A 24476-nucleotide genomic window follows, 5' to 3' on the forward strand; every position below is an offset into this window, starting at 1 on the left:
GGTCTGGTGTCGCCTCAGAAACCAATTGGAGACTTACTGATGAATAAGACTGCAGTTATTCAGAAGTCTTTGTGCACACACACACACACACACACACACACACACACACACACACACACACACACACACACACACACACACACACACACACACACACACACACACACACACACACACACACACATACACACACTCATACATATGGATATATACATCTGCACCTACAGACAAAAATCTCACACTTTACAGGTATAGTTTTAGGCAGGTTTCAATGTGCTTGTGAGAGCGGATGTAGTGGGTAAAAATGGATAGTCAGAGAGAGGACAAAAGAGATGGATATGCTTTTGTGTATGCCTGAAATTAGTGGCTCTGTGTGTTTGGGCACAGCTGGTTCATTTACAGCTCGACATTTAAATGCTCAGTGTGTCACACAGCCATGGTCTGCGTTGGCACAAGTTAGGTATTGTCTATCTGTGTGTGTCGGTACAATTTCAGGATTTCAGTGGGAGGGTGGGTGTATGACTACTAGTGTGTATGCATGTGGGTGACTGTGTGTGTGTAAGGGGGGTGGGGGGGGGGGGGGCTGTGTGTTTCAGTGTGAAATTGTTTCTGGCTCGGATATCATCAGAGTTATCCTCAGCTGTTATCACACACACTCACATGCAAGACGCAGGCACAGACATGCAAGCTCTGGATTGACATGGCTGAGATTGTGATTAAACAGGTGGCTATGCAAAATGCGCGCACACACAAATCTCCACAGGTCTGTCACTCACCAGCCCCTCAACAGCTGCACATCTCAACGCTTGATGAGATTCTACAGACCAAAATCATCCTGCTTCCCATGAGGATATATTAAGGACACGCAAATAATATTCATCAGTAGAATAGGAAAAAAACCTTGGATGAATACATTATAGTGAACACAAAACAACGATGAAGAACATGTCCACACACTCAGAGACACCGCCATGTCTATTTAAGCCACCAATTCTGTTGCTTGTTCTTTGGGTGACTGCATAGCAACGTCACCATAGGTATGTGAATGTTGTCACATACCTATGTTGTAGTGAGAGAAAAGGATATTTTATAAGCAAGGGGAAATACATTCTACAAGGTTTAGCAAACTGAGTCACTATTAAAAGAACACTGTGGTGAGTAAAGACAACTCATTGTGTCTCACTCATTACTTGCTCTCCCGCTGGATAACCATTTCATAAAAGAAAAAAACAGCCCGGGTAAGTACTCTCCTCACACTCATGTTGTCAGCAGAACCAGTAAAAACTCTGGTCTCTTGCTACAATGGTGCCACTGTAGCCCACTCACATAGATGAAGACAGAGACTCTCCCAATCTCCCAGCCACACACACACACACACACACACACACACACACACACACACACACACACACACACATACAGCATGCTCACTCTTCCTTACTCCCTGTCACACCAATAATCAGCCTCTGCCATTTTCATTTGGCTCTCTAATGAAAGCAATCCCAGCACTCTCCACTCCGGCAGAACCGAAATAATGAGCTCATATCCCCTCCCCCCAGCAAACACTCTCTCTCCACCCTCCCCTCAGTTCCCTCCCACCTCTTCTCCCCCCTCTACTGATTGCATGAGGGGGCCAATTCTGTGTCTACTACACTGGCAAAAAAACACCCCCGGCTTGTTCTTGCATGGTCCACAGGCTGTGCGCTGGACGCTTTTCTGCATGAGGTGGATGCTTTTGTGTGGCTCAGCATCAATCGTGCTTAAGAAAAGTGCTCCACATGCAAAGCCTGCTACACAATAGAACACATGTGACAGAAAAAGCGCTCCGCCACCTACTTACAGCCAAACATTACATGCGGTTCATGGGCTAGAGACACAAAGAATCTCTGAGCACAGACACAGACACATTCAAAAGAAGGCATTTAGAAAGTTTATTTCATACCCACATAAAAATAAAACACAGCTGCTAAATATGGATATTTCTCCAGATCACACCAGTCGACCAGAAACCTACTGTGATAATGCTACTGCACAGAGAAACTTGTGTTAAATAAATAAAGACGCTGTCCATGTTGTGACTGGGGGTTGTGGCCATGATGGGAATGCTAGTGAATCATTAACCGCTTCATGATGACGTCCACCAACCCGGGATGGCAGCTGTGGGGAGACTGGCAGTCTGGGCATGGGGCGACAGGTGTGAGACTCTAACTGGGTTTAATGGTGCTGGCAGCCCATCGTAAGCAGTTGTTTCTAGCGGGCGGTGCAGCGGAGGTGTACTGCAGATGGCACAGCAGGAAATCTGCACTCCCACATCTTACCAAAACACCCATACACACACTCTAAAATAGCCTCTGGCCTGGATCATTTGATTCAGAGGCTAGAATGCTTCGACTCCTTTCGTGTGTGTATATATATGTGTGTGTGTGTGTGTGTGTGTGTGTGCGCAAAATTCACATGTACTGTAAAAACTGTGAGGAGCCCGCCAGTGTCTGAACTGCAGCACTTCCCATCAGTGGCTCTTTGACCAATCAGGACAACAATTAGAAATCAAAATGACAGTTACGAACACAGCCGACTTGGAAATCAAAAGGATCTTAAAAGGCGCCATAGGAGTGGGAAAATAAAACACTGTCAGTCTAAAGTGTATTTGTGTATGCGAGTCTGTGTGTGTGTGTGTGTGTGTGTGTGTGTGTGTGTGTGTGTGTGTGTGTGTGTGTGTGTGAGTGTGTGTGAGTGAGAGAGAGAGAGAGGGTGTATCTGATCTGTGTGACCAATCAGAACCACGTCCTTGCATGTTCATTAGTCAGAGCGCGTCAAACATCACAAATGGTTCCATTCTGAAAGCGTCTTGAGTAGTAAGGACTGAGAGGCCTTTAATTAGGTTAAAGCCCTCCGCAAACTAGTGCGTGTTATCCCCTCAAACGTGTCCATTTGCAGGCCTGAGAATAATGGTCCTGCCAGGCGGAGGGGTGGAGTGGAGGAGGGATTAGCAGATGCGTTACTGCACCTCTCTGTGCCCGCACAATACCAAACAACTCCACTGAATAGCGGAACACCCATGGCCGCTCCGAAGAAAAGAGAAGCTCCCTGTCGCACTGTCAGTCAAGGCATTGTGGCTGCTGGTTTCCCGTGACAACGGGGGCCGCGGATGTTCAGAGAGTCTGGACCAGCACGGGGAAGAGCAGGGAGAGGTGTTCGGCCCCTCTGATTGGCAGCTTGCGAGTGGTGTAGAAGTGAATGACCTCAGGGATGGTGCCAAAGGGAGGGCTGTTCTGGCCCAGGACGTACTTCCCGTCCTTGGACTGAGAAAACTTTATGTGCATGAAACCCTGGCAGCTCCTGGGACAGGCAGAGACAGAGATGGACAGAAAAGAGAAGAGAGAGAGGGAGTTAAATACAGCATTAAAGAGCAATAACATGAGACCGATAAGACAAGAGAAGAGGGAGAGACCACACTAGATAAGACACAAAAAAACAAGGTCACACTACTGTACAACAGACACTTGGCCATAAACAAAAGGCCAGACGTTCTTGTGGGGCTGATTGCTGCGTGAAGGTCTCACAGCCGACTGACAACCATTCCGCGAAAGGCATGTGGGGGGACTCCACAGCATTGGTATTAATTTTCATGAAACAAAAGAGGATCAACTAGCACCTCATTTCATTTACACAAAACACAGAAATCATGAGGCTCAGTGTATGAAGCAAATGAAGAACACAAGTGAACCAGGGTCATTTGAGGTGAGAAAATACAGACAGAATTAAACTCTTACTTGTGTACAGGTGGGACTATACCTGGCATTAAGAGTCCAATATTCTTTATTCTATACCAAACTGACATGGACTTATCTTATAAATACCTGTGGGGTTGTACAGATTTCAATAATGTTTTTGTTTTTTTTAATCTTTTCTGTATCAGTAGTTATAATAGGATAAAGATTATCCTGGAGCATTGCAAAGTGGTCTTTGTTTCTGCGAGCCTCATGGATCTTGAAGACTCGTGAACCTCCCCTTTAAGACAGCCTAGTCTGAGATGATGTGTTTCTAATTATAGCAACGGGAGGGAGACCCGAGCACTGTAATTGGCTGGCTATGGCTGGTCACTTCGAAGCGTAAAACACAAACTGATGTGAGAAAGAGTATCTTAGTCCTGAAGACATAACACAGATTATGATGAAGAAAACATAAGGACTCTCTCACACACACTATATAAATAAAGTCTGACTTACTTACTTACACACACACACAAAGATATATAAATAGAACACATACTATTGTGTAACTATTTTCTAAAAATATCTGAATCATTTACTGGAAAGACCCATTTTAAAAACATGTAATACCAAACTTACAGCACCCTGTCTAACCAAGCGCGCGTGCACACACACACACAAACACACACACACACACCTGTCAACCTCTCACACATCCTGTGCAATGCTGACTCACTGTCAGCTCAAAGTCATGATCTGTCACGTCGGCTGCTTATCAGTCTTCAAGCACCCCTGGCAGCGTGCCAGCCCAGCTCAGCCCAGTCGGCCCAGTACCGCCCCAGAGCCCTTCAATCACACTGTGTGAACAACCCAGCAGCACAGTGCAGAACAGCAGCATCTACTTTAGAACATACGCACACTGAGAAGATCAGAGAATCCGTCTGTCAGTCTATGTGTGTGTGTCTGTGTGTGTGTGTGTGCGTGAGAGAGAGTTCCTCTGTGTGAGATCTACAGACGGTAATTCATATTCATTAGTGAGTGTGTGTGTGCATGTCTATGTGTGGGTTGTCTCGTGTGCATGATGGAGAGCGTCTAGGCTACCTCTGTGATTAGCACACAGCCGTGAGGAGGAGAGGCATGGGAGTGGGCCAGAGATCAGGACCGTAATTAGGAGGGAAGAGATTTGACCAGATAAGCAGTGCTCTGTGGGGTGATTGAATATTGAGAGGAAAATCAGTGTTTCTTCAAGCCAAGGAGCCGCAGAAGGAGGGGGAGGAGGAGGAGGAGAGGGGGCAGATTGGATTCTGAAGTGAATGAAATATCTGGAGGAGACGACGGACTGCCAACACGCACACTATGCATATCAGAGATGGAAAATCACTTTAAATTCATCAGGATCTTTTTTTTCCCCCAACCTGAATACATAAATTCGGTATTCCGCAGTTCATATTCATGCTGCGTTCAGATTTTCTTAGGTGAATGAATCCACAAAGAAGATGCCAGAACTTTCTTCACATACTGTAAGATCTAATGCCACAGAGACCAACAGACCGAGCTGATGCATGCGTGTTGGTAATAAAATAAACCAAAAAGCTTGCAGGCCATGATGTCCAGCAGGAGGAGACGGAACAACGCTTACATCTCAGCTAAGCATTACCTGAGGGAGAGAGAAAGGCAAGGAGGAACAAATAGATGACAGGCAGGGGTGGAGAGATATAGATGGGTAGATAGAAAGGGTTACCTGAGAGAGAGGGAGAAGTCGGAATGGCTGGTCTGGCTGTTTCTAACCAGGTAGCTGCACTCCTTACACAGCGTCAGCAGAGACTCAGCCTCCGCTCGAGAGAGGGCCCCATGGTACCACCTGAGACACACACACACACACACACACACACACACACACACACACACACACACACAGTTTAGCTAAGGCTGCATGAATCCTTTTCAAACTCCCTCTCTCTGTCAAGCTGCTGTGTATAGCATAATGTAGAAGTGGAAAAAAGATCCGTCATGCATACAACAGCAATCAACTCAGCTCAGTTCCCCATCAGACAACACAGATTATGCCAAAGAAAACTCTTTAGAGTTAGACTTTACACATGGTCCATAAAGTGTTGGCAACTGGGAGGTGCACCACGGAAGCCAAACGGCATTATCATTAAGTTAAGCAGGACCAGGGGTGCTGACTGCTGTATACCCTCAGGTTTTCTAGGTGACCATGCTAGTAAAAAAGAAATCACAGGTTTTAAAGGACATTTCTACATAATGTTACAAGAATAAAAGCAATAAGTTGCGCGAGAGACGGGGATGAGTGCACTCCTGTGGCAGCTTAGGGCTTGTGAAGGCCCCACAGCCAGCTGTTGTTGACTCTGGCAGATAATGAGCCAACCCACAGAGCTCAACAGTGATTACAGTCATTAAGCGCTGTGTGAGAGTCTTAAAGAGGATTTCAGACATCACTGCAGATAAAACACCTGTTTTGTGGTAGCGCACTGAGCAGCACTCCTCATCCTCCTCATCCTCCTAACACCTGAGCAGTGAAATACAGCCCAGTGTGGAGTCAATGAGTCTCAATCTGCCTTAGCAGGGACAATACATTAACAATATGGCAAGCTTTGACTCATTTTAAATGAATAATGCACAGCTCTATGTGAATATGGATCTTGGACTTACAAAGTTGCTTTATGGTAGGCTATAGCCCTCTCAAAATTACTGCATTTTCAAGTACATGAAATTCCCGCCCCAAAACCATTTTGCGGTGTCAGGACTTCTAGACCTTGTATATAACCCCAGTTATATAAATGAGCTGAAAGACCTGAACACCCAGGTTTCATCACGAGTCTCTCTTTTGGAGCTTCTGCTGTGTCAGTGGAGGAGTACATACACTTGTTTTTCCAGCGGTAGAGTGGGGTCCACTCGCTCGCCCATCATGGTGAGGGAGTCTGAGGGCTTGCGGAGCTTCATGCTTCCCCCAGCGAGAGGCGAGGATCGGGGGTGTCGGAGTCGATCGGTGGGGGAGGAAGAACGATCCCATTCGGCACCTTCAAACTGAACTAGAGTGACAGTGTGAGATGGAAAGAGGCCAAGGGAGAGAGTAAGAGAAAGATTAATACAGCAGAAAAGTGACCTATAAGTACTGTGAGAACACATCACCATAACAACATAACAACCCCATCCCCATAACAACTGGAATTACACAAGAACTGTGCTTCAGCTAGGAGTTTTCAGATTGATTGCCAAGTGCCAAGGAACATAAAACCACAATATGCATAACACCAGGTCAGTCAGCCACACTGGATGCAAGCTCTTTTGCATTTCCAAGGCTGGGCACAAACAGCATAGAGGAATGATGTCCTTCACAGAGGGAGCAGAGTCTAGTAGAGCCAGACGGGCTCAGCTGAGGTAGAGGGCATGCTAGCTCAGTCCAGGCTAGAGAAGGGAAATCAAAGGCATTCAGAGTGAGCTGTGAACCCTGACACGTCCACATTCAGTCCGGGGGGGGGGGGGGGGGGGGCGGGGGTCGGATATCTGGGAGGCAGACAGGGTGTTGACCCAACATCAGAGGAATGTGGCTGGGGGTTCGGGGGAGGGAGGGTAGCTCTTGTGGTGCCAGCGGGGCGGTATGACTCAGCAGGCTGGTCATCACAAGGCCAGTGCCAGGTTTCGTGGGCAGGAGGGTTGATGCAGGACACTGGTTTTGGGATGGGCGGAGGGTGGACAGTAAGGTGTGCAGAGGGGAGGGGGGGTAAGATTCCTCAGGGTCAGAGGTCACCTTGGTCGTTAAGGAGAGACTCTTCCTCTTCCAGCTGCCCCACTGGAGGGGGCCATGGCCGCTCAGTACACTCAGTCATGTCTGAGACCGCACCATACACACGAAGGAAGGAAAGAAAGAAAGAAAGAAAGAAAGAAAGAAAGAGAGGACTCATTCAAGTGTTAAGACAAAAGCACAGCACATCATGTTAAGCCTAGTTTACACGGAGTCGAGTTTGTCTGCGTCCGAGCTGAAACCAATACAGATAGCCCTATCATTTAGACGAACACTCTCTATCCGCACACGGTATCTGCAACGATTCGAATCGGGGGTAGAAAGTAAGTAGATTTGAATCGGTATGGGGGCTGGTGTTTGTGTGCACGGATTCACGCAACCTGATGATGTCATTGTCCCACGTGATCGCATCGCGATCTCCAACCAATATATATAACACTTGTTACCTCTCTACATCTCACTCATGGTGTGTCTCGAACTCACTCTCATTAATCCAGCCTACTGATTTTTGTTTAGCCTCCTATCTTGATCTAATTCTTTTTATTCAGACGTTATTACATAACTTTCATGACCACAAATATAAATTGGCCAGCGATTTAATTTGCTTTTTTGTTCATAAATTAATGTAGAATGGTCGGAGCAAAGCCTCAAGGGAAATGGGATGACAGACATGTCATGTTGCACTCTTCCAAACTCTTTATTATCAGACAATAGAAAATAGAATACATTTTCGCATAACCTATAGCCTGCTCTGACCACTGATTTTATTAACCACCATAATGTATTACTGTGCAGATTAAATGTATGCTATGCGGTTAGGCTAAACGTTGCTTATCGAAAATTGTCTACTGGCTGTTTAGCCGTGTCCTCCTGTCTTCTTCTACGTTTTTTCAGTTGTCTGTAGCAGCTCTAAAGCACCACCAACAGGCTTGGGGTACGTACTACAGCCGGTTCATCCCAATCGGGTGGGGTTCGTCCTTGCGCAAATCTCTCGTTACCAGGCTCCATCCGTGTGAAAAATTCAGTGAATCTAGGCTCCGTGTAAACTTGGCCTTAGTCCCTGTTCACACCTGGCATTAACACGCATCTTGGGTGATCCAAGATCACACCTGGCATTAGAATGTGTTTCCACATGCGTCTGCACTGACCACTTGTGATCAGATCTCACTTCCCTGCACTACATAAAGACGTACACACAAATGAACCCCACCCCATGAGCCCCGCCATCTACACAACAACGTAGGTTCGCTTGGACGGATACCCTTTCATTTTTCAAAGTACAGAATAAAGTGCATACTATACTTGATGTAGTGACAGTCATGTTTGTGCATGTATACATCATGAGCAGAAGTGAAGGAACTGCTAGAGATAATATTATATATAAATCATAATAACTAAAAATGTGTGTGTGCGTGGACACCTTATTATTACCTCCAGCAAGGAGGTTATGCGATCGGGTCCGTTAATTTATTACCTCCAGCAAGGAGGTTATGCGATCGGGTCCGTTAATTTATTTATTTGTCCGTCTGTTTGTCTGTCTGTCTGTGGACAAGATTTCTCAGAAACTACTGGGCGGATCTTTCTGAAATTTTCACAAGAGGTGGATCTTGGTCCTGGGACATCCCCATTAAAATGACAGGATGATCCGGATCCGGATTTGTTTTCACACCTAAAGTGACATTTCTCGAAAACCAATGACCGGATTTTAATGAAATTTATTACAATGAATGTAGACTTTGGGCTATTGTTCAGATGAACGTTTTAGATCTTGCTTTACTATCAACGTCAACCCTTGCTGGAGGTCAGAAATCTCGGATTGCTCTTGTTGAATAATGAAAACGATGTTTTACAACACAAGTTACTGTCACTTTCATATTGGGATAAAATGATCCTACCTTTTTTATTAGGCCTATCTGTGGAGACATGCCTGCTTACTGGGTTGCATTAAGAAACGTATGCCAATTTCAGAAAAGAGCATAGTTGTATTTGATCTGTAAGCTTTGGCTTTATATCTATTGGTTTGGAGAGAACAATGCCAGCACAGCTCAAATCCTCCAATATTTAGTTTTTAAGATCTCTATGAAATTCTTAATCCGCAGCCTTGGCTACATCCTAGGTTATGCTAAGGCATTGTACAGTGCCATCCCTGAACAACCATATTAGATACAATATGTGCCATTTAGCATTAAAAGCAGGGTATTAAAAACAGATGACAGTGTGGGAAATAACTGTAGCAGCCAGAATGTTAATACAAACTGCTTATAATACACCCAGCAAGCTAAACACTCATTATTAATTTACTTGCTGGCATGTTGCATGATTCTCACTAAGTAATTCTCACGGTTTTGTTTTTCCTTCCTCCCCTCTGATAAACTGCACCTTTGATACGAGTAGTGTGTCAGGTAGTCACGTTTCATGGAGTTACCGCGCTGTAGCTCAGGGCCCGGGCCTGCTTTGCCTCCCAGGTTGCAATGCTCCTGTGTACTGTATAGAGCTGTCCACTAGTCACTCAAAACGCACATTAATGCCAGGTGTGAACAGGGCCTTGAAGGCAAAAAAATAGGAAACGTGTCCAAGAGAAAGAAGTGAACAGACCGGTGAACCAAACAAGGAGGTGGAGGGCACAACGGCACTATCAGATAAGAAAAAGAAAATAAGACAGTGAGTGGAAAATGATTAGGAGAGAAAGAAACGCAAAGAGAAGAGGAGAGAGGATGAGAGTGCTGTCTTTGCTCCCTCGACCTCTCGTCCTCCTCCACTGTTAATCTCTCTGAGGGCAGGAAAACAACTGGGGGGATCGCGAGAGAAAAGGGAGAAAGATGACAGCTACAAGAAATGACAAGAGAGGAAAAGGAAAGGGGAGAGGAAAGAACTGGATGGGATGATACAGTGAGATGACAGGAGGAAGAGAAGAGCAAGACAGGAGGTACAACAGAGAGAGAGGAAGAGAAGCGAGAGTGGGGGGGGGGGGGGGGGGGGGGTGGTGATCTGTCCAGTGCCTGGCTGTGAAGCAGCACCAGACAGGAGAAGGAAGATGGTAGAAGAGAGAGGGGAAGAGACAGAACAGCATGTGACAGGATCCTACACAGCTCATTATAAAACAAAACAATCACAGTCCTCTCAATGCTGCTTCAGCACTTTAAACAAACACACACACACACACACACACACACACACACACACACACACACACACACACACACACACACACACACACACACACACACACACACACACACACTCCCCTCACTTACACACACAATGTCAGACATAGACAACCACACATACACATACATATTCGTGTAGATCATACACCATAATGACCCACATATCAACAACACACATACCCACACACTCTGTCAAACTGGAGGGACTGTGACATCTCTACAAGAAGCCTGCTCTGCCTATAGCTACCAGCCCAGCCCCCCCCACCCCTCTGCCTGGTCCCCCATGCCCTAGACATGAAAGGCAGACGCATAACAGCCATTTAGAGGAGAAGAAACACACCACTTCATACATCACTCGCCCTCGCTCTCGCTCTATGTCTTTCTTCTGCTGGCTCTAGTTAATTATTGAAGGGGCAGACACACTCCAGCACTTTTGCCTGGCTAGGGGTGAATTATTGATGCATGGCACAGCGGCACAATGGCCCATCTGGGAAGACTGAGCTCCTAGCCGTGATTAAACAGTGACCTGGCCCACCTCTCCCTGTGTGCACACACCCTCAATCACATGTAGACACATTTGCGCTCAGTCTGCTCTCTTCATCTGTCTGACACACGTTTTTTTTCTCTCACACAAACACACACATATCTAGAATATAGCCCCAGAGAAATCATAGGAAGAAGACCAGATCTGTAGTTTGTTTATGTTTACACATGTCAGAACTGTTCACCAATCCCCCCCAACACTGAGTATAAATGAACTGACTGGGAGGATTTTTATCCACTCCCTCCATGGAACTGGGTAACCATAATTTCAGAGTACATGGAAATGGCCCTGAGATATGCATGCGTGCGTTTGTGTGTTTGTGTGTTTGTGTGTATGTGATTAGCTGCTATGTCATATGATGTGTTTCTACTTTGTTTCTGTGTGTGTGTGTGTGTGTGTGTGTGTGTGTGTATGCATGTCTGTCGATTTCTCAGTATGACTGACCCAATATGATTTGTGACCTCTGGATTACCTACTGATGACCTATGTGTAACATCACAGCACTCCTCTCCATAGTCTGCCAGCATGCACCAATGTGAAAAAGGGCAACTAATCATTCCCTATGCGCACACACACACACACACACAGATGCTAAGCACACACACATGCCACATCCATACACATTAACAGACCCTTTCAACAATTCCCCTCAAGGCCCACATAATCTACAGTACCTTGTGTACGCACTCCAGGTCCTCTGAACACACACACACACAAACACACACACACACACACACACACACACACACACACACACACACACACACACACACACACACACACACACACACACACACACACAGAGAACTGAGGTCACATCTGGGCTCCTGCTGAAGCAGGCTGCAAAACAACAGGAACCTGTGGCTTTGTTATTCATTACAGAGAATGACAAAAGGACTAGAGAAATAGTGTACACACACACATCTGTCAGCAGACCAGAGAAGGTGGGAGAGATAGACAGAGAGAGAGAGATAACAAAAGTGCAGACTGCATGGCTTTGTTTGTTATACCAGTATGCCTTAAGGGCTCTCAAACAGAATCTCATTTTCTCTGTTTACTCCCATTCATTTCATCCTGTAACAGAACCTTGAATATAAAAGCACTCCAAAAGGAGGACCTCATGAAGCCGAATAGTGGGGAAAGGTGAAACCAAATCAGGGAAAATTTGAAAAGGGAATGGATATGTTCACGAAATAGCACATCGCTACAATGACATACGTGGTTATGCATCCAATTTCCAATCGACGAGTAGGAAACTACTTTGCACTAATGAGACCCAATTAACACCTCTCTCTGCCTTGCTCGGGCCAAGTGGAGCTGCTTGCGCTGTAAAAGACAAGACAGTCTGGGTGCTGCAGCTGCTCCTCATCTCAAGAGCTGAGCTGTTTTTCTGTCTGGTTATGGGCCAGTCTCACATTCCACAGTTATATAGTTCCCATCCCGTTAAAATCACCACATTTATGCGCCAGCTCAAGGAGAGGTATGGACCGATCACAGATGTGTACTAGCCATTTCATTACATTCATTTTCATTTTTCATTTTTGATGGACGCATTACAGTTATGTTGCTGCGCGTGCTGTGATTTACGTACAAGCCAACAACTTGGTGGACGGCCAAGGCCAGAAATTATAAATATTAACATTAGGTGATGTTTACATTTCCTCTCAACACCTCTACGCCCTGTCCTCGTTTCTGACACACTCAACTCTGCATGATGTTATCACAACCCTCCCACATTCCCAGTAGGAAATCAAATATATCAAATATATATAAATAATATAATATAGTGGGAAATATTTTCCAATGAAAAATATTACCAATTATACCCCATTTTTCATCTAATCTTCCTATTTTACTCGTGGAAATAATTAAATGGGAAAATAAAATCTATTTCTGCACAAAAAATGACTAAAATTCATACTGTGCTGGAATATTTTGAGTTCATCCTTCAGGATGATTTTTTTACATCGTGACAATGACATGGTGTCCGATGTTGATGATGATGGTGGTGGATCTCTCCTCCATAGAGCAGCCAGCACACAAACCTCAAATTCTCTGGCCATCGTCCAGTGGGAGAGGTACAGTATTCTATTTTCTCATTTTTCTATTCTTCCATTCTCCCATTTTGCTCTCGAAGCACCACTTAAACCTCCCCCTCTCCTCTTCGTCTCTCATCTGCTACTCTACACATCCATTCTTTTTATTATATTCATACCCAGCATGTTAATGGAGCACCGAGGGGGGGGACTTTTCATTTATGTCAGTGATGCTTTCACACAGAGAGAGAGAGACACACACAGAGATAGAGAAAGAAAGAGAGGGAGCGGCAGACAGTGAGGAAGAGAGCAAAAGAGACATGAGGGACTGTGAAGGGAGAAGGAGGGAGAGAGAGAGAGAGCGAAAAGAGAGAGAGAAGAGTAAATTGATGGAAGAGCTTGTCTGCTCCCTTGGGGCCTCCCTACTAAGGGTTGACAGAGTAGGACACAAGCTACAAATCTCTCTCACACACAATCACACACACTCATACATACAAGTGTGACTCACATGCATCCACACTTCTTTGTGTCATGGCACAGCTACACACACACACACACACACACACACACACACACACACACACACACACACACACACAGAGAGAGAGTAAGAGACACTCCTCTTTACACTCTCTCCAGCTCTTCAAAGTCTTCATGCATGGAAGATTGATTCTGCACGCATGCACACACGCACTCTCTCAAAGACAGCCCAAATAAAAATCCATCGGAAACGCCTGCCATGTCCGTGGGAAAAGACAGTATCTAGGCTTCTCATTTGAAATCAATGGGAATATTTACAATAAAAAAAAAACAAAGAAAGAAATCCATCAACACATTTAATTTCCATCAGAAACCCTCATCTTAGAGCGTGAGCCCGTGTGGAAGGGGTGGGGGGTGGAGGGGGTGGAGGTGGAGTGTCATGGACCCTCTCCATCTGATTAAATCCGTAATGGCTGCTCAGTGGCCTCGGCCGTGCTTCTCTCCGAGCCAACGTGTCCAACCGTTCAGAGTAATTAATGCCTGCTGTAATCGGTGACAGCTTAGGGGGCAGCCTAATTAAGAGTGACTGGACAGAAGCCTGACAGCAACACGTCTCGCTGGAGCCAACCTGCTGATGCCAACCTGTGCAGCATGGGTCGCTGGCTCCATTTTCCATCCCTCACACACACACACAGACACAGACACAGACACAGACACAGACACAGACACAGACACAGACACACACAAGCATGTGGATTCAAATAGTAGTTCTTGTGTTAAAGACGCTTTATCTCAATTAATTCCTGTCTTTGGCTCACCCCTTTTTTCAATCTGTCACTCTTCTTCACTGCACCATGGTGATAATTATCTCTTCTGAGGTGGTAAGGGGGATGTTAGTGTGTATGTGTGTGCAGACACACGTGTGTACGTGTGTGTGTGTGTACATGTGTGTGTGTTGATGAAGAGTGCAAAGAAAGGCTGATAGCAGGACCCCCATGCACCCTGCAGAGGGTTATCTGAGTGATAGTGTCACAGCAGCAGGGGTGTGTGTGCATGTGTGGTGAGTGTTGAGTGTTGGGCGTGAGTGTGTGTGTGTGTGTGTGTTCAGTGTGTGTGCGTGTGTGGTGTGTGGTGAGTGTTGGGCGTGAGTGTGTGTGTGTGTGTATGTGTATGTATGTATGTATAAGTAATGGGGGAGGGCGGTCCTGTCAGTGCTGCAGGGCTACAGGCCTCTGTCAGAGAGGTGTCAGTGTATGACTGATTGGAACACACCACAATAGTGGCGACCCCCTTTCCATCTTCATCATACTTCATCTCTCCCTCTCCCTCCATCCAGCGCTCCCCCTCTTCTTCCTCATTTCCCTCCCTCTCCCTTCCTCCATCCCATCAACCCCACTGCCCTCCACAGCATCTCTCTCTTTCATTTCCCAGCACTCCCAACGCTCCCCCACACACCCATCACCACTCCTCCCTCTCTACCTCACTCAGCATCAATCTCTCTTTCTCTCCATCACCCGCCCTTCTCCCTCCCTCCCTCTCCCCCCCCTCTTTCTCCCTCTCTCTCTCCCTCCCTCTCCATCTCATGCTCATGCCCCCCCCCCCTCTTTCTCACTCTCTCTCTCCCTCCCTCTCCATCTCATGCTCATGCCCTCTCTCTCTACGGGTTAGTATCATTAATTCTGTTCTGTGGGTTCTCAGGAGGGCTGCTGTAGTGAGGGGGTCCAGGGCTTGTCTGCTGTGCTGCGCTGCGCTCAAATCAGATTAGTGCTCAACTCCATCCTCTGCCAGCTCTACTCTCCTCAAACCCCCACACACACACACACCCAATCACACTGCTCCTCCCATAACACAAATGTATGTGGTCTACACCATCATACTGAAGAACCATAACTCATGTGGCACCGTGGCACGGCTGTCAGTGTATGGATTCATGTGTTGCACTGGCAGCCCAATTCCCATGACACACATACGCCGGTTCCCATGGACGGGGACTGCCTCTCAATCACTCTTTGGCACTAACGCTGCGCTCACTCTTGTACCTGTGGGTTTCATGTCACCGTGAAACAGAGTCCCTGCTGCTATTTCTTTTGCATGAATATATGGATGAGGCACTGGATAGAAAGAAGGATGTATAAAGGTGCATGTGGGTCTGCATTTTGTGCATCTTTAGCTAGAGTCTGCTAAAAGAGGTCATGTGCTGTGGGATCCAGGTACCTCTGTGCGTGAGCGTAGCAAAGGCCTCTTGTTCCCTCTCTCCCATCCTCCCGTTAACCACCCTGTAAGTGATCCCATTCCAAAAGCGCACATTTGGCAGAAATTGGCACAGAGTGAGTAAGAGAGGAGGATAAATTGTCTGTGAGGTTCGATAACACCTCTTTCTCCTTCACACACACACACACACACACACACACACACACACACACACACACACACACTTCTCATTTTCTCTCTCTCTCTCTCTCTCTCTCACTCTCTCGCTCGCTTTCACCCCAGTCACATGATTTACGCTGGTTCGGAGCAATCATTGACGCTGACCACCGGCTTCATTAGCTCTACATCATTCATGCACAGGCGAGCACGTAATTAACTTAAAGAGATAAAGAGAGAGATGGAGACGGGTAGGGAGTGAGGGTAGGATGGTGGGAGGGATGGAGAGTGAAATAGAGCACGGAGATCCAGCAGATGAACAAGAGCGCCCATGCTGATTTATATCCCTCACCTTGACCCCCTGACTCCATGGTGTGGCTAAATTAGGCAACTTGCCACTTAGAGCTGCATGCACTTATACTCTGCCTCCAGGCTGGAGTGCCCCCACACACACACGCACACACACACAAAACAGACTTAATTGGGCACAACCACTCTAATAGGCACACGCAGACACACACACACACACACACACACACACACACACACACACACACAGATCTGTTGCCTGTGGGTTGGTCGCCCTCATACACGGACATAGATGTGCACTTTTATGTTCTGTTCAGTGTAACTTTGTGCTACAGAAAGATGGAGAAGAAAGACAGAGAAAATGAGAAATGTAAGTGTACATGACGGCATAAACAGTTGGGTGTACGCTTTCATTTGCCTGACAGATAAGAAAGGCTGGAGAAAGATAAGAGGAATAGAGATGAAACATTAAAGCATTAAAAGAGGACAAAAAAAGGGAAAATGTGTGAATCTGTGTGTTGACAGGGAGTCAGAGGGACAGGGTGTGAGAGAGAGAGAGAGAGAGAGAGAGAGAGAGAGAAAGAATCTTAGCGCAAAAAGAGACAATCGTTAGAAAGATGGAAAGAGAAAATGGGGAGGGGGGAGGGTGCTGAGAGAATGTACCAGCAAAAGCCTTGGAGATGTGTTCCTTCTTCCACTCCCACGGCTGGTCGTACTCGTCCGCCGGCCTCTCGTCGTCCTGTGGCAGGCGGCTCTCCCTCTCCTCCTCCACCTGCCCCAGGGTGTGGTCCTCATACGGGGTGTCGTACAGCTGGACTCCCCCTCTGCCCCAGCCCACAGTAGTGCCGCGCTGCAGCTCTGAAGGGGAGAGAAAGAGAGAGCGAGGGGGGAAGAAAAAGAGTTACAGAAACTAATTAACATGTTAATTATTAATACACCTAAAGTACTTCACAGCGAACAATGGTATGGTAATTGCATTCAACCTAGTGGCATGATTTCAGCTCCTTTTTAGTTCTGCTTGACTCCCCTCTATGCCTCTAGTCCTGGATACAATGTCAAGATTAATGCTAAAACATAAGTACAGGTTCCCAACACCCTGAAGCAAGCAATTAATACTGCGACAGCAACGACCATAAGGTTCATTGGGTCTGTAAGGCTAACTGGAAATGGAACTACAAAGAAGGATTTTTGTTTGTGATTGAAGCCATTTTCACAAGACTTCACGACAATGTGAATTACCATTGATACGAAGAACCACTGACAGAGGAGTAAAACAATCACTTTAACTAAAAACTGTTAATTTCATTTCCTGCAACAGAGTGAGTAGAGATTCTCAGGGTGTCAGACATCATTGACGATGCTTCAGCATCTCTCAAAAATTCTTCAAGCAGCCCAAGACGCTTTTTAATTACTTTCCAGTGCTGAGGTTTATTCAAATAAAATTTGCATTCCAGCGAATGCAATTCTGTACCCTGCAGAGCAGACGCCTCCAAGTCTTGCGACTGCTCAGCGTTACACAGAGATAAGCAGGCGAATGAGTGAGCAGAGAAGAGAAATGAGCACTACATCCTCCAGGTCCGCACAGCCAGAAGAGGTTGATTAATTATGAGAGAGCCTGTTGAGCAGCCTGTATGCAAGGGAGGACTGTGCCGGAGCCTTGGGGGGAGCAGGGGGCAGGAAGAGTGTTTGCACAGCTTGCTGCAGGCTCAGGCGTCATATGAAGGGCTTTAGAATGAAGCCTGGGGCATCGGGAGAAGCACGGGGTGCAGCAGATTAGCTCGTGATTCCTGAGTCCTTAGTTACAACCTCTGTTTCTGGAAACTCCGCACTCAGTCATATACTGTATGCACACTTTCCACTCTTGTATTCATCTCATTAGTTTGTTTCCCATGATTGTTGCTTCTCTTTCTCACTGTAGTCTGGCCAACTGATCCCTGCCTCTCTGATGTGCCTGGATACCCGTCTTGCCTATAAGTTATGGCTTTCTTTATGTCTGATATGCATGTTGTGGGGCTCCCAAGTTCCACAATCATTGATCGGTCTCGCTGCCCTCACCATGTTGTCCAACTGTGTGTCTGGTGCCCAGGGTCCTGCCTTTCTCCACTCTCTGACGGTGCAACAGTCCCTGATCTGTCTAAGAGCACTGCGGTCCAAGCTCTCTGTCTCTCCCCAATCTCACAGCTGTCTCATGTTCCTGGTGTTTAGTGCTGGGTCTGGTCTCACAGCTGAGTAGTCACGGTCACTGCTTTCCATCACCGTAGTGGGGCCCTGTCTCACAATGCAGATATCCCGTTTCACTGCCCGGTCCCTTTGGTGGTCTCACTCATCTGTGGGCCAACTGCCCCCTCCAATGCAGCTCACTTGCAACCCATGCACGCCTTTCATCCAAACCAGCATCTGCAAACACACTATTCACGTAACCATCTAAAAATATCACCAAGATATATACGGGCTCTCTCAACATGTATTCTGTTTATGTGGAGATATAGGGAGTGAAATCATACAGAAGATTAAGATCAGGTACACAAGGATTAAGTCTGTTGAGTTCTCATCACTTGGCTGTGTTCAGCCAAAATATTGGCTACAAAAAAAGATACAAAATAGCAGGGTGCCCTGTGTATACGAGCATATTGTGGGCCTGTGAATTTGTCCATGAATATACTATGTGTGTGTGTGTGTGTGTGTGTGTGTGTGTGAGAGCAAGTGGGAGGGAGGAAAGGAGGGATGGATGAGTACAGGAAAATGAAAAAAAGAGTGAATGTGAGCGAGAGAGAAAGAGAACAGGAGGGGCTGTGAAGAGGCAAACTTTAACCTTCAGATGACACTCCGCCACCGGGCGCCCCATCTGTCTCCATGGCGACAGCGGAGGCCCAGGGGATAGAGCCTGGAATCATCACAAATGGGGAGAGGGGTACGAATGAGTGCGTGTGCATGTGTGTGTGTGGGAAGGGGTGACGAGGACTGTTTTGATGTTAAGTCTTTCGCACAACAGCACAGAGCCACTGTGCGCTCTGATCTTTACCTGTGCACAGCCAATAAGACAGAGAGAAAAAGAGAGAGAAAGGGAGAGAGATAGAAAGAGAGAAGACCGGAGGAGAAAGGTAGGACGCAGGGAAGAAGATAGAGAATGAAGTGGAATAGTGAAATAAGAGCATAAGGTATTTACTACTGGAAATATAGCAACATGTTCATATTTAAAAATAACAACAACAAACAATCCTTTCATAATTATAATCAGTTTAACTTGATTTGTTAGTTAAGTGTGAGGTGTGAGAGCAAATGTAGGCTATGTGTGTAAGTGCATAGATATGTTTCAGAAAGCAAATTCCTTACAGACACACAGGCTAGGGTTGACTGAGTGCCTCTGCCTGTCACTACTTAACCCTCACTGTCACTCATTCAGCCATGGTAGAAATGGTTCCACAAACTAAGAACCACACTCAACTGATTTGGAACTAAACACAGTTTTATCTGACTCTGCATCTTTCACTGATCACTACCAAACTGTCTGGTCTCAGTTTCACAACTGCACACAGTATTATTCCTGAATAACAAAGCAAAATACTTCTGTTATGCACAGTTTAGACACACACACATACACACACACACACACCTGCACACACACACACACACCGATTAAACAGCTGCCCAGTCTCCCATGGGAACACACAACAGAGCAAGAGGGAACTTAAAAATCACTTTAGTGGACAGTACACCGCGCAGAGGCATGGTCAATGTTAAAAATACTAAATACAATACAAAGAACACTCGACAAATCAGACACAGACATCATTATGAACATTCATAAAACAAGACAGGGAAGAAGACCAGTAGCGTAGCTCATGCCGAACTCATACCTTTTGCTCTTTTAAAACCCTTTATGTCTTTTGTAAATGGCATTGGTGTTGACTTAAGGGAGCTCAGCACTCACCTGTGATGACCCTTTGAGCCTCGTAGGGCTCCATGTAGCCATTGTTCTCCTGGGGAGCGGGGCGGTGATCGGGCTCTGAGCGCAGGTCCAGCCGGGCGTCAAACGGATCTGAATAATCTGTGTCTCCCATTGCCGGAGCAGACGGCACCACCTGATGCAAGAAAAAGGGCATGGAACACTGAGCACGCCTGCGGGCGCTTTGGGACATAGATCACACACTTGCTTGCCAACATGTATCCTGGATACACACGCACACCGGCACTGCCACACATACACCACCATGTATCCTGGATACACATGCACACCGGCACTGCCACACATACACCACCATGCATCCTGGATACACATGCACACCGGCACTGCCACACATACACCAACAAGGAGCATAGAGTGCATTACTGATGGACAAATCCAAGCCCTGTTGGTATAGAGCCAAGGATTTTTCGAGGGGCTCCTTGTAATTCTTGTTGTAGTTATTGAGGCCTGAAATTTGCCCTTCTGGGCTGTGTGCAGCTGTGCAGTTGTGTGCACAGTAAGGCTTTTCCAGCAGTGCATCTGTAATCTCAAATTGAAGCTCCCTATGTGAGGTCCCTTCTATAGAAATTCAATATTTCAAAAATACTTCATATATCCAAAAGCCAACCCATAAAAAAATGGATAGGAGAAGAGCACTGATGGTTTTGTTGTGAACATTTGTTCTTCTATCCTCTCGCAGGGGGATGTCATTGGTCAGCTGGCACCACGACAAACTACAAAGGCAGCCATATGGCGGTACAAACAGTGGTCTTAGCCACCGGCTGCACGCAGTTACTATTCGAAAACAGCCACCATTAAAAAATAAACCCCCCACGAAAGCGACTGACGCCAGAACACGAAAACCATCCCATGTTAACACCCTCTGTAGTTTAATAATGAGGATTTTCAGTGCGTGGCCATGTGCTGTATTAATTAGACAACAGCCTATTTGCCACGTACAAGCCTATAAACTTCAGACCAGGGATGGGGAAACTAATTACCGCCCCAAAGCGTAGCGCTCACGTATAGCCTACATCTTACTTTTGGATGGGACGTCGGCTCGGGAAGAATATAGAAGCGCATTTGAGACAATAAAGAGCCATATGAGAACAAATATCAGGCCACCGTTTTGACCATAGCTTATGAGCTAGATCACACTGACTATAATAAACACAATGAATGTACCGTAAAATGAATGTACGCGCTTTTGGTGCCATGCGACATATCTAATAGGGTTTTTACGCCTATCTGTTGGGCATAAGGTAGTACGGATTTAAACATAGTCCTGAATTAGACACTGAATTCGGTCATACGTTCCCGATGGGATACCGCTCCATGAAAAAGCAAACACTCATTAATAATTTAGTGAAGACTGTAACTTGTGGTGTATTAACCTATAAAGACAGAATTAGGCTGCGTGCCTTCAAAATGACTAGGTTTGCACTATATTGTGATTACATATTGTGAACATTACGGCCATACTGTCTTGATAGTCCTATTGTAGGCCATCGTATTATAAAACCTCATATGGCACTTCGGAATTCCATGCGATACCTACCTCTCACACTAAGAGGGTTTACATGCACCATTACCCTGAACACATAGTTTATTTTCAGTGAAAAACAATATCGCTAAGATGACTTACTGGTTCCAAAGATTCTTCGGGGGAAACCGAGCTGAGGAGGATCTTAGTTTTTCCCAAATCTTGGGAGTCGACTTTTATGAGCCGATGTTTAGGTGAGACAACTTTCCCATCCAGGCTGGTGCTGGACTTCATTGGAGATCCGAAAGCAGAGAGGGACGTGTCAGTCGATACGGAGTCATTTCTTGAACGGCTCTCTGAGTCTTCATAAGGGTCCTCGAAATCCAGACTTTTCTGAAGCCGATATGCCTTCAATATCTCGCTCTCCGTGTAGTCAGGTGTAGGTGGTTGAGGGGGCATACGCTTGCTGCCAAAACTTAAATAGTCTTTCAGCCACTTCGCCATTGCTACAAGTCAAACTCTGACCAAATAACTAAACTTAAAACATCCACATACATGAGAAATAAACTGCTTTTAGTTATTTCGTTATCATCCTGATAGCAATTAATGTAGACTTCTGTACGTGGGCCTGAAAGTGAAGGCCAAGGGGATTAAATTTCCGATTCAAATGTCACGGCAACTGGTCTTCAAATTCGACGATAATCCCAAAGCCAGCCGCCTCCAGTCGCAGGTGAAGTTTACCCAAGACTCCGAAGAACGTACGCCCTCTCCACTCGTCGCCTGCGGTAGCCTAACAGCTGACACGAGTCAGTCACCTCTGGGCTCTTTTCTGAAATTAATCGATGCAATTAATCTCTTCGCAGTACATAAATTAAAAGAGGTTTTAACACGTTTAAGCTTGATCGTAAGGGTTGTTATTCACATTCTAACCAATGTTCATGAAAGTAGCCTAACTAACTTCTCCGTGGATTTAAAAAAACATTTTAACATAACTTTAGGCTTCTAATCACGAAATAGACACTCGTGTTTTTGAATAGGCTTGCAACATAGGCTACTGACTTCTTCCTGAGTTCAGGTTACTTTTCAGTACCAATCACAGTCCATTTATAAGCTTGATGGGGAATGTTACAATAAATCAGACCAAATAAACACTCAGTAACACTCTGCCTTTGTGACAATTGAACATTGACCTATCGCAGTCTGTTTTCTTTTAATGTACCATTGTCAGCAATTATGCCTGGAACACATTTAATGCTGACCAAATGCCAAATACATAGCGGTAAAACGCATTGCATTGAAATTAACTTGATGAACTTACTTGATATCCAACTTTTCGAGACAAACGCAGCGACATGTGATTTGCTTAGACAAGCGATGCTATTTCAGTTGAGACAATTCCGACAAGAGTAGACAGTTCCCAAACGAATGAACAAAATATATATTTCTGCTTGTATGCTATTTCTGCAGTTCCTGCTTTTCCCCCTGAACGTTTGGAAGATGCGAAAGCGTTTTTGTTGTCCTATGTATCTTCTTTGACTAAAACAAAAAACAAGAGGTAGCAAACCACCAGCAAAAACAATCCAGTCCTCAGCTCCGTTGAGACGCATCTGACAGTGAGAGTGTGAGTGAGTAAAGTACGAGAGAGGGAGCACACTCTTAAAGGGTACGGCCGCATTCAGACAGAAACCAGTTATTCATTTTACTCTTGGCCGTCTTTTAATAGGCTATGGGTGTTCGTTTAAAATAAATGGCGCCTAATCTATGCCAGAAAGGAATACTTGAGGCTGAGAATAACTACATGTATTACGTTACCTCTCCGTTAAGATGAATTGATGTGAACTACTAAAACATACACAAACATGGATACATTTACACACCATATCACAAATACTTACACAGACCACATGCAAAATAATTTCCATTCTGACCAAGGTTTATGGGCCATTTACCTTCAAATTCTAGTCTAAAAATACATAATCAGTGGGTAATATTTACATTAAAGAGGGTAAATTCCTTTCACATTCAAAGCAAATAACCATAACAGTTTTGGTTACTTTCACACAAGCACACAAACGGGCTTGCTCTCTCGCTCTCTCTCGCTCTCTCTCTCTCTCTCTCTTTCGCACACACCACACAAAGAGAGAAAATTAAGAGAGGGAGTCTAAGCAAATCAAGTGTGTATAATAACAACCTGCATTTCAACAGAGAACACATGTGGTCTTCTTGCCAGACTGCATTTCATTTGTTTAGCAGGTGTGCCATTTTCCTGGTGGGCTGTTGAAATCAGAGTGGATTGGGTGAGAGGCAAACATGATAAAATACCAGTAAACGCCTCCTCAGGACAGCTATGAGGTCATATTCTCTTGAGGTTGATGAGAGGATGAGGTCATACCAGCCAGCACAATCATCCTCCCTCCTCTCCACTAAGCAACCCATCTCTCTCTCTCTCTCACTCTCTCTTTCTGTTTGCCTCTCACACACTCGTATGTTCACTCAGTCACTCGCCATCTCTCTTTTCCCAAAGACTTTGGACAAAACACACAATGTGGAGAATTGATCCAAATGGTAAGAATGCTCTTTGCCTGGGTTGGGATCTCTACCTGGACCTGTTAACTAGTAAAAGGGAAATAATACACAGCCCCTGAAGGGTAACACTACAGACCCC

At 45.7% G+C, this 24476-nt stretch overlaps 1 protein-coding gene across 1 annotated transcript; it reads right to left on the reverse strand.

Moving 5' to 3' along the window:
* Positions 1 to 1998: 1998 nt before the first annotated feature.
* Positions 1999 to 23389, reverse strand: shdb (Src homology 2 domain containing transforming protein D, b). Its single transcript, XM_080860796.1, has 7 exons — positions 23130 to 23389; positions 21974 to 22640; positions 20314 to 20464; positions 17046 to 17240; positions 6598 to 6766; positions 5455 to 5574; positions 1999 to 3339 (listed from the first exon to the last, which is right to left on the reverse strand). The coding sequence occupies exons 2-7, from the start codon at positions 22313 to 22315 to the stop codon at positions 3153 to 3155; spliced, it is 1164 nt and encodes a 387-aa protein (XP_080716922.1). The 5' UTR covers positions 22316 to 22640; positions 23130 to 23389; the 3' UTR covers positions 1999 to 3152.
* Positions 23390 to 24476: the final 1087 nt, after the last annotated feature.

This window comes from Sprattus sprattus (genome assembly GCF_963457725.1).
Source record: "Sprattus sprattus genome assembly, chromosome: 2".
In the NCBI taxonomy this organism is placed as follows: Eukaryota; Metazoa; Chordata; class Actinopteri; order Clupeiformes; family Clupeidae; genus Sprattus; species Sprattus sprattus.

Coding starts and splice junctions, on each gene's coding strand:
- shdb (XM_080860796.1), bottom strand. CDS start 22,315: ATGGCGAAGTGGCTGAAAGACTATTTAAGTTTTGGCAGCAAGCGTATG. Junction 6,767..17,045: donor CATCTCCAAGGCTTTTGCTG/GTACATTCTCTC, acceptor CTGTCACTCTAG/TTCAGTTTGAAGGTGCCGAA. Junction 5,575..6,597: donor CTACCGCTGGAAAAACAAGT/GTATGTACTCCT, acceptor TGTGTGTCTCAG/GTGGTACCATGGGGCCCTCT.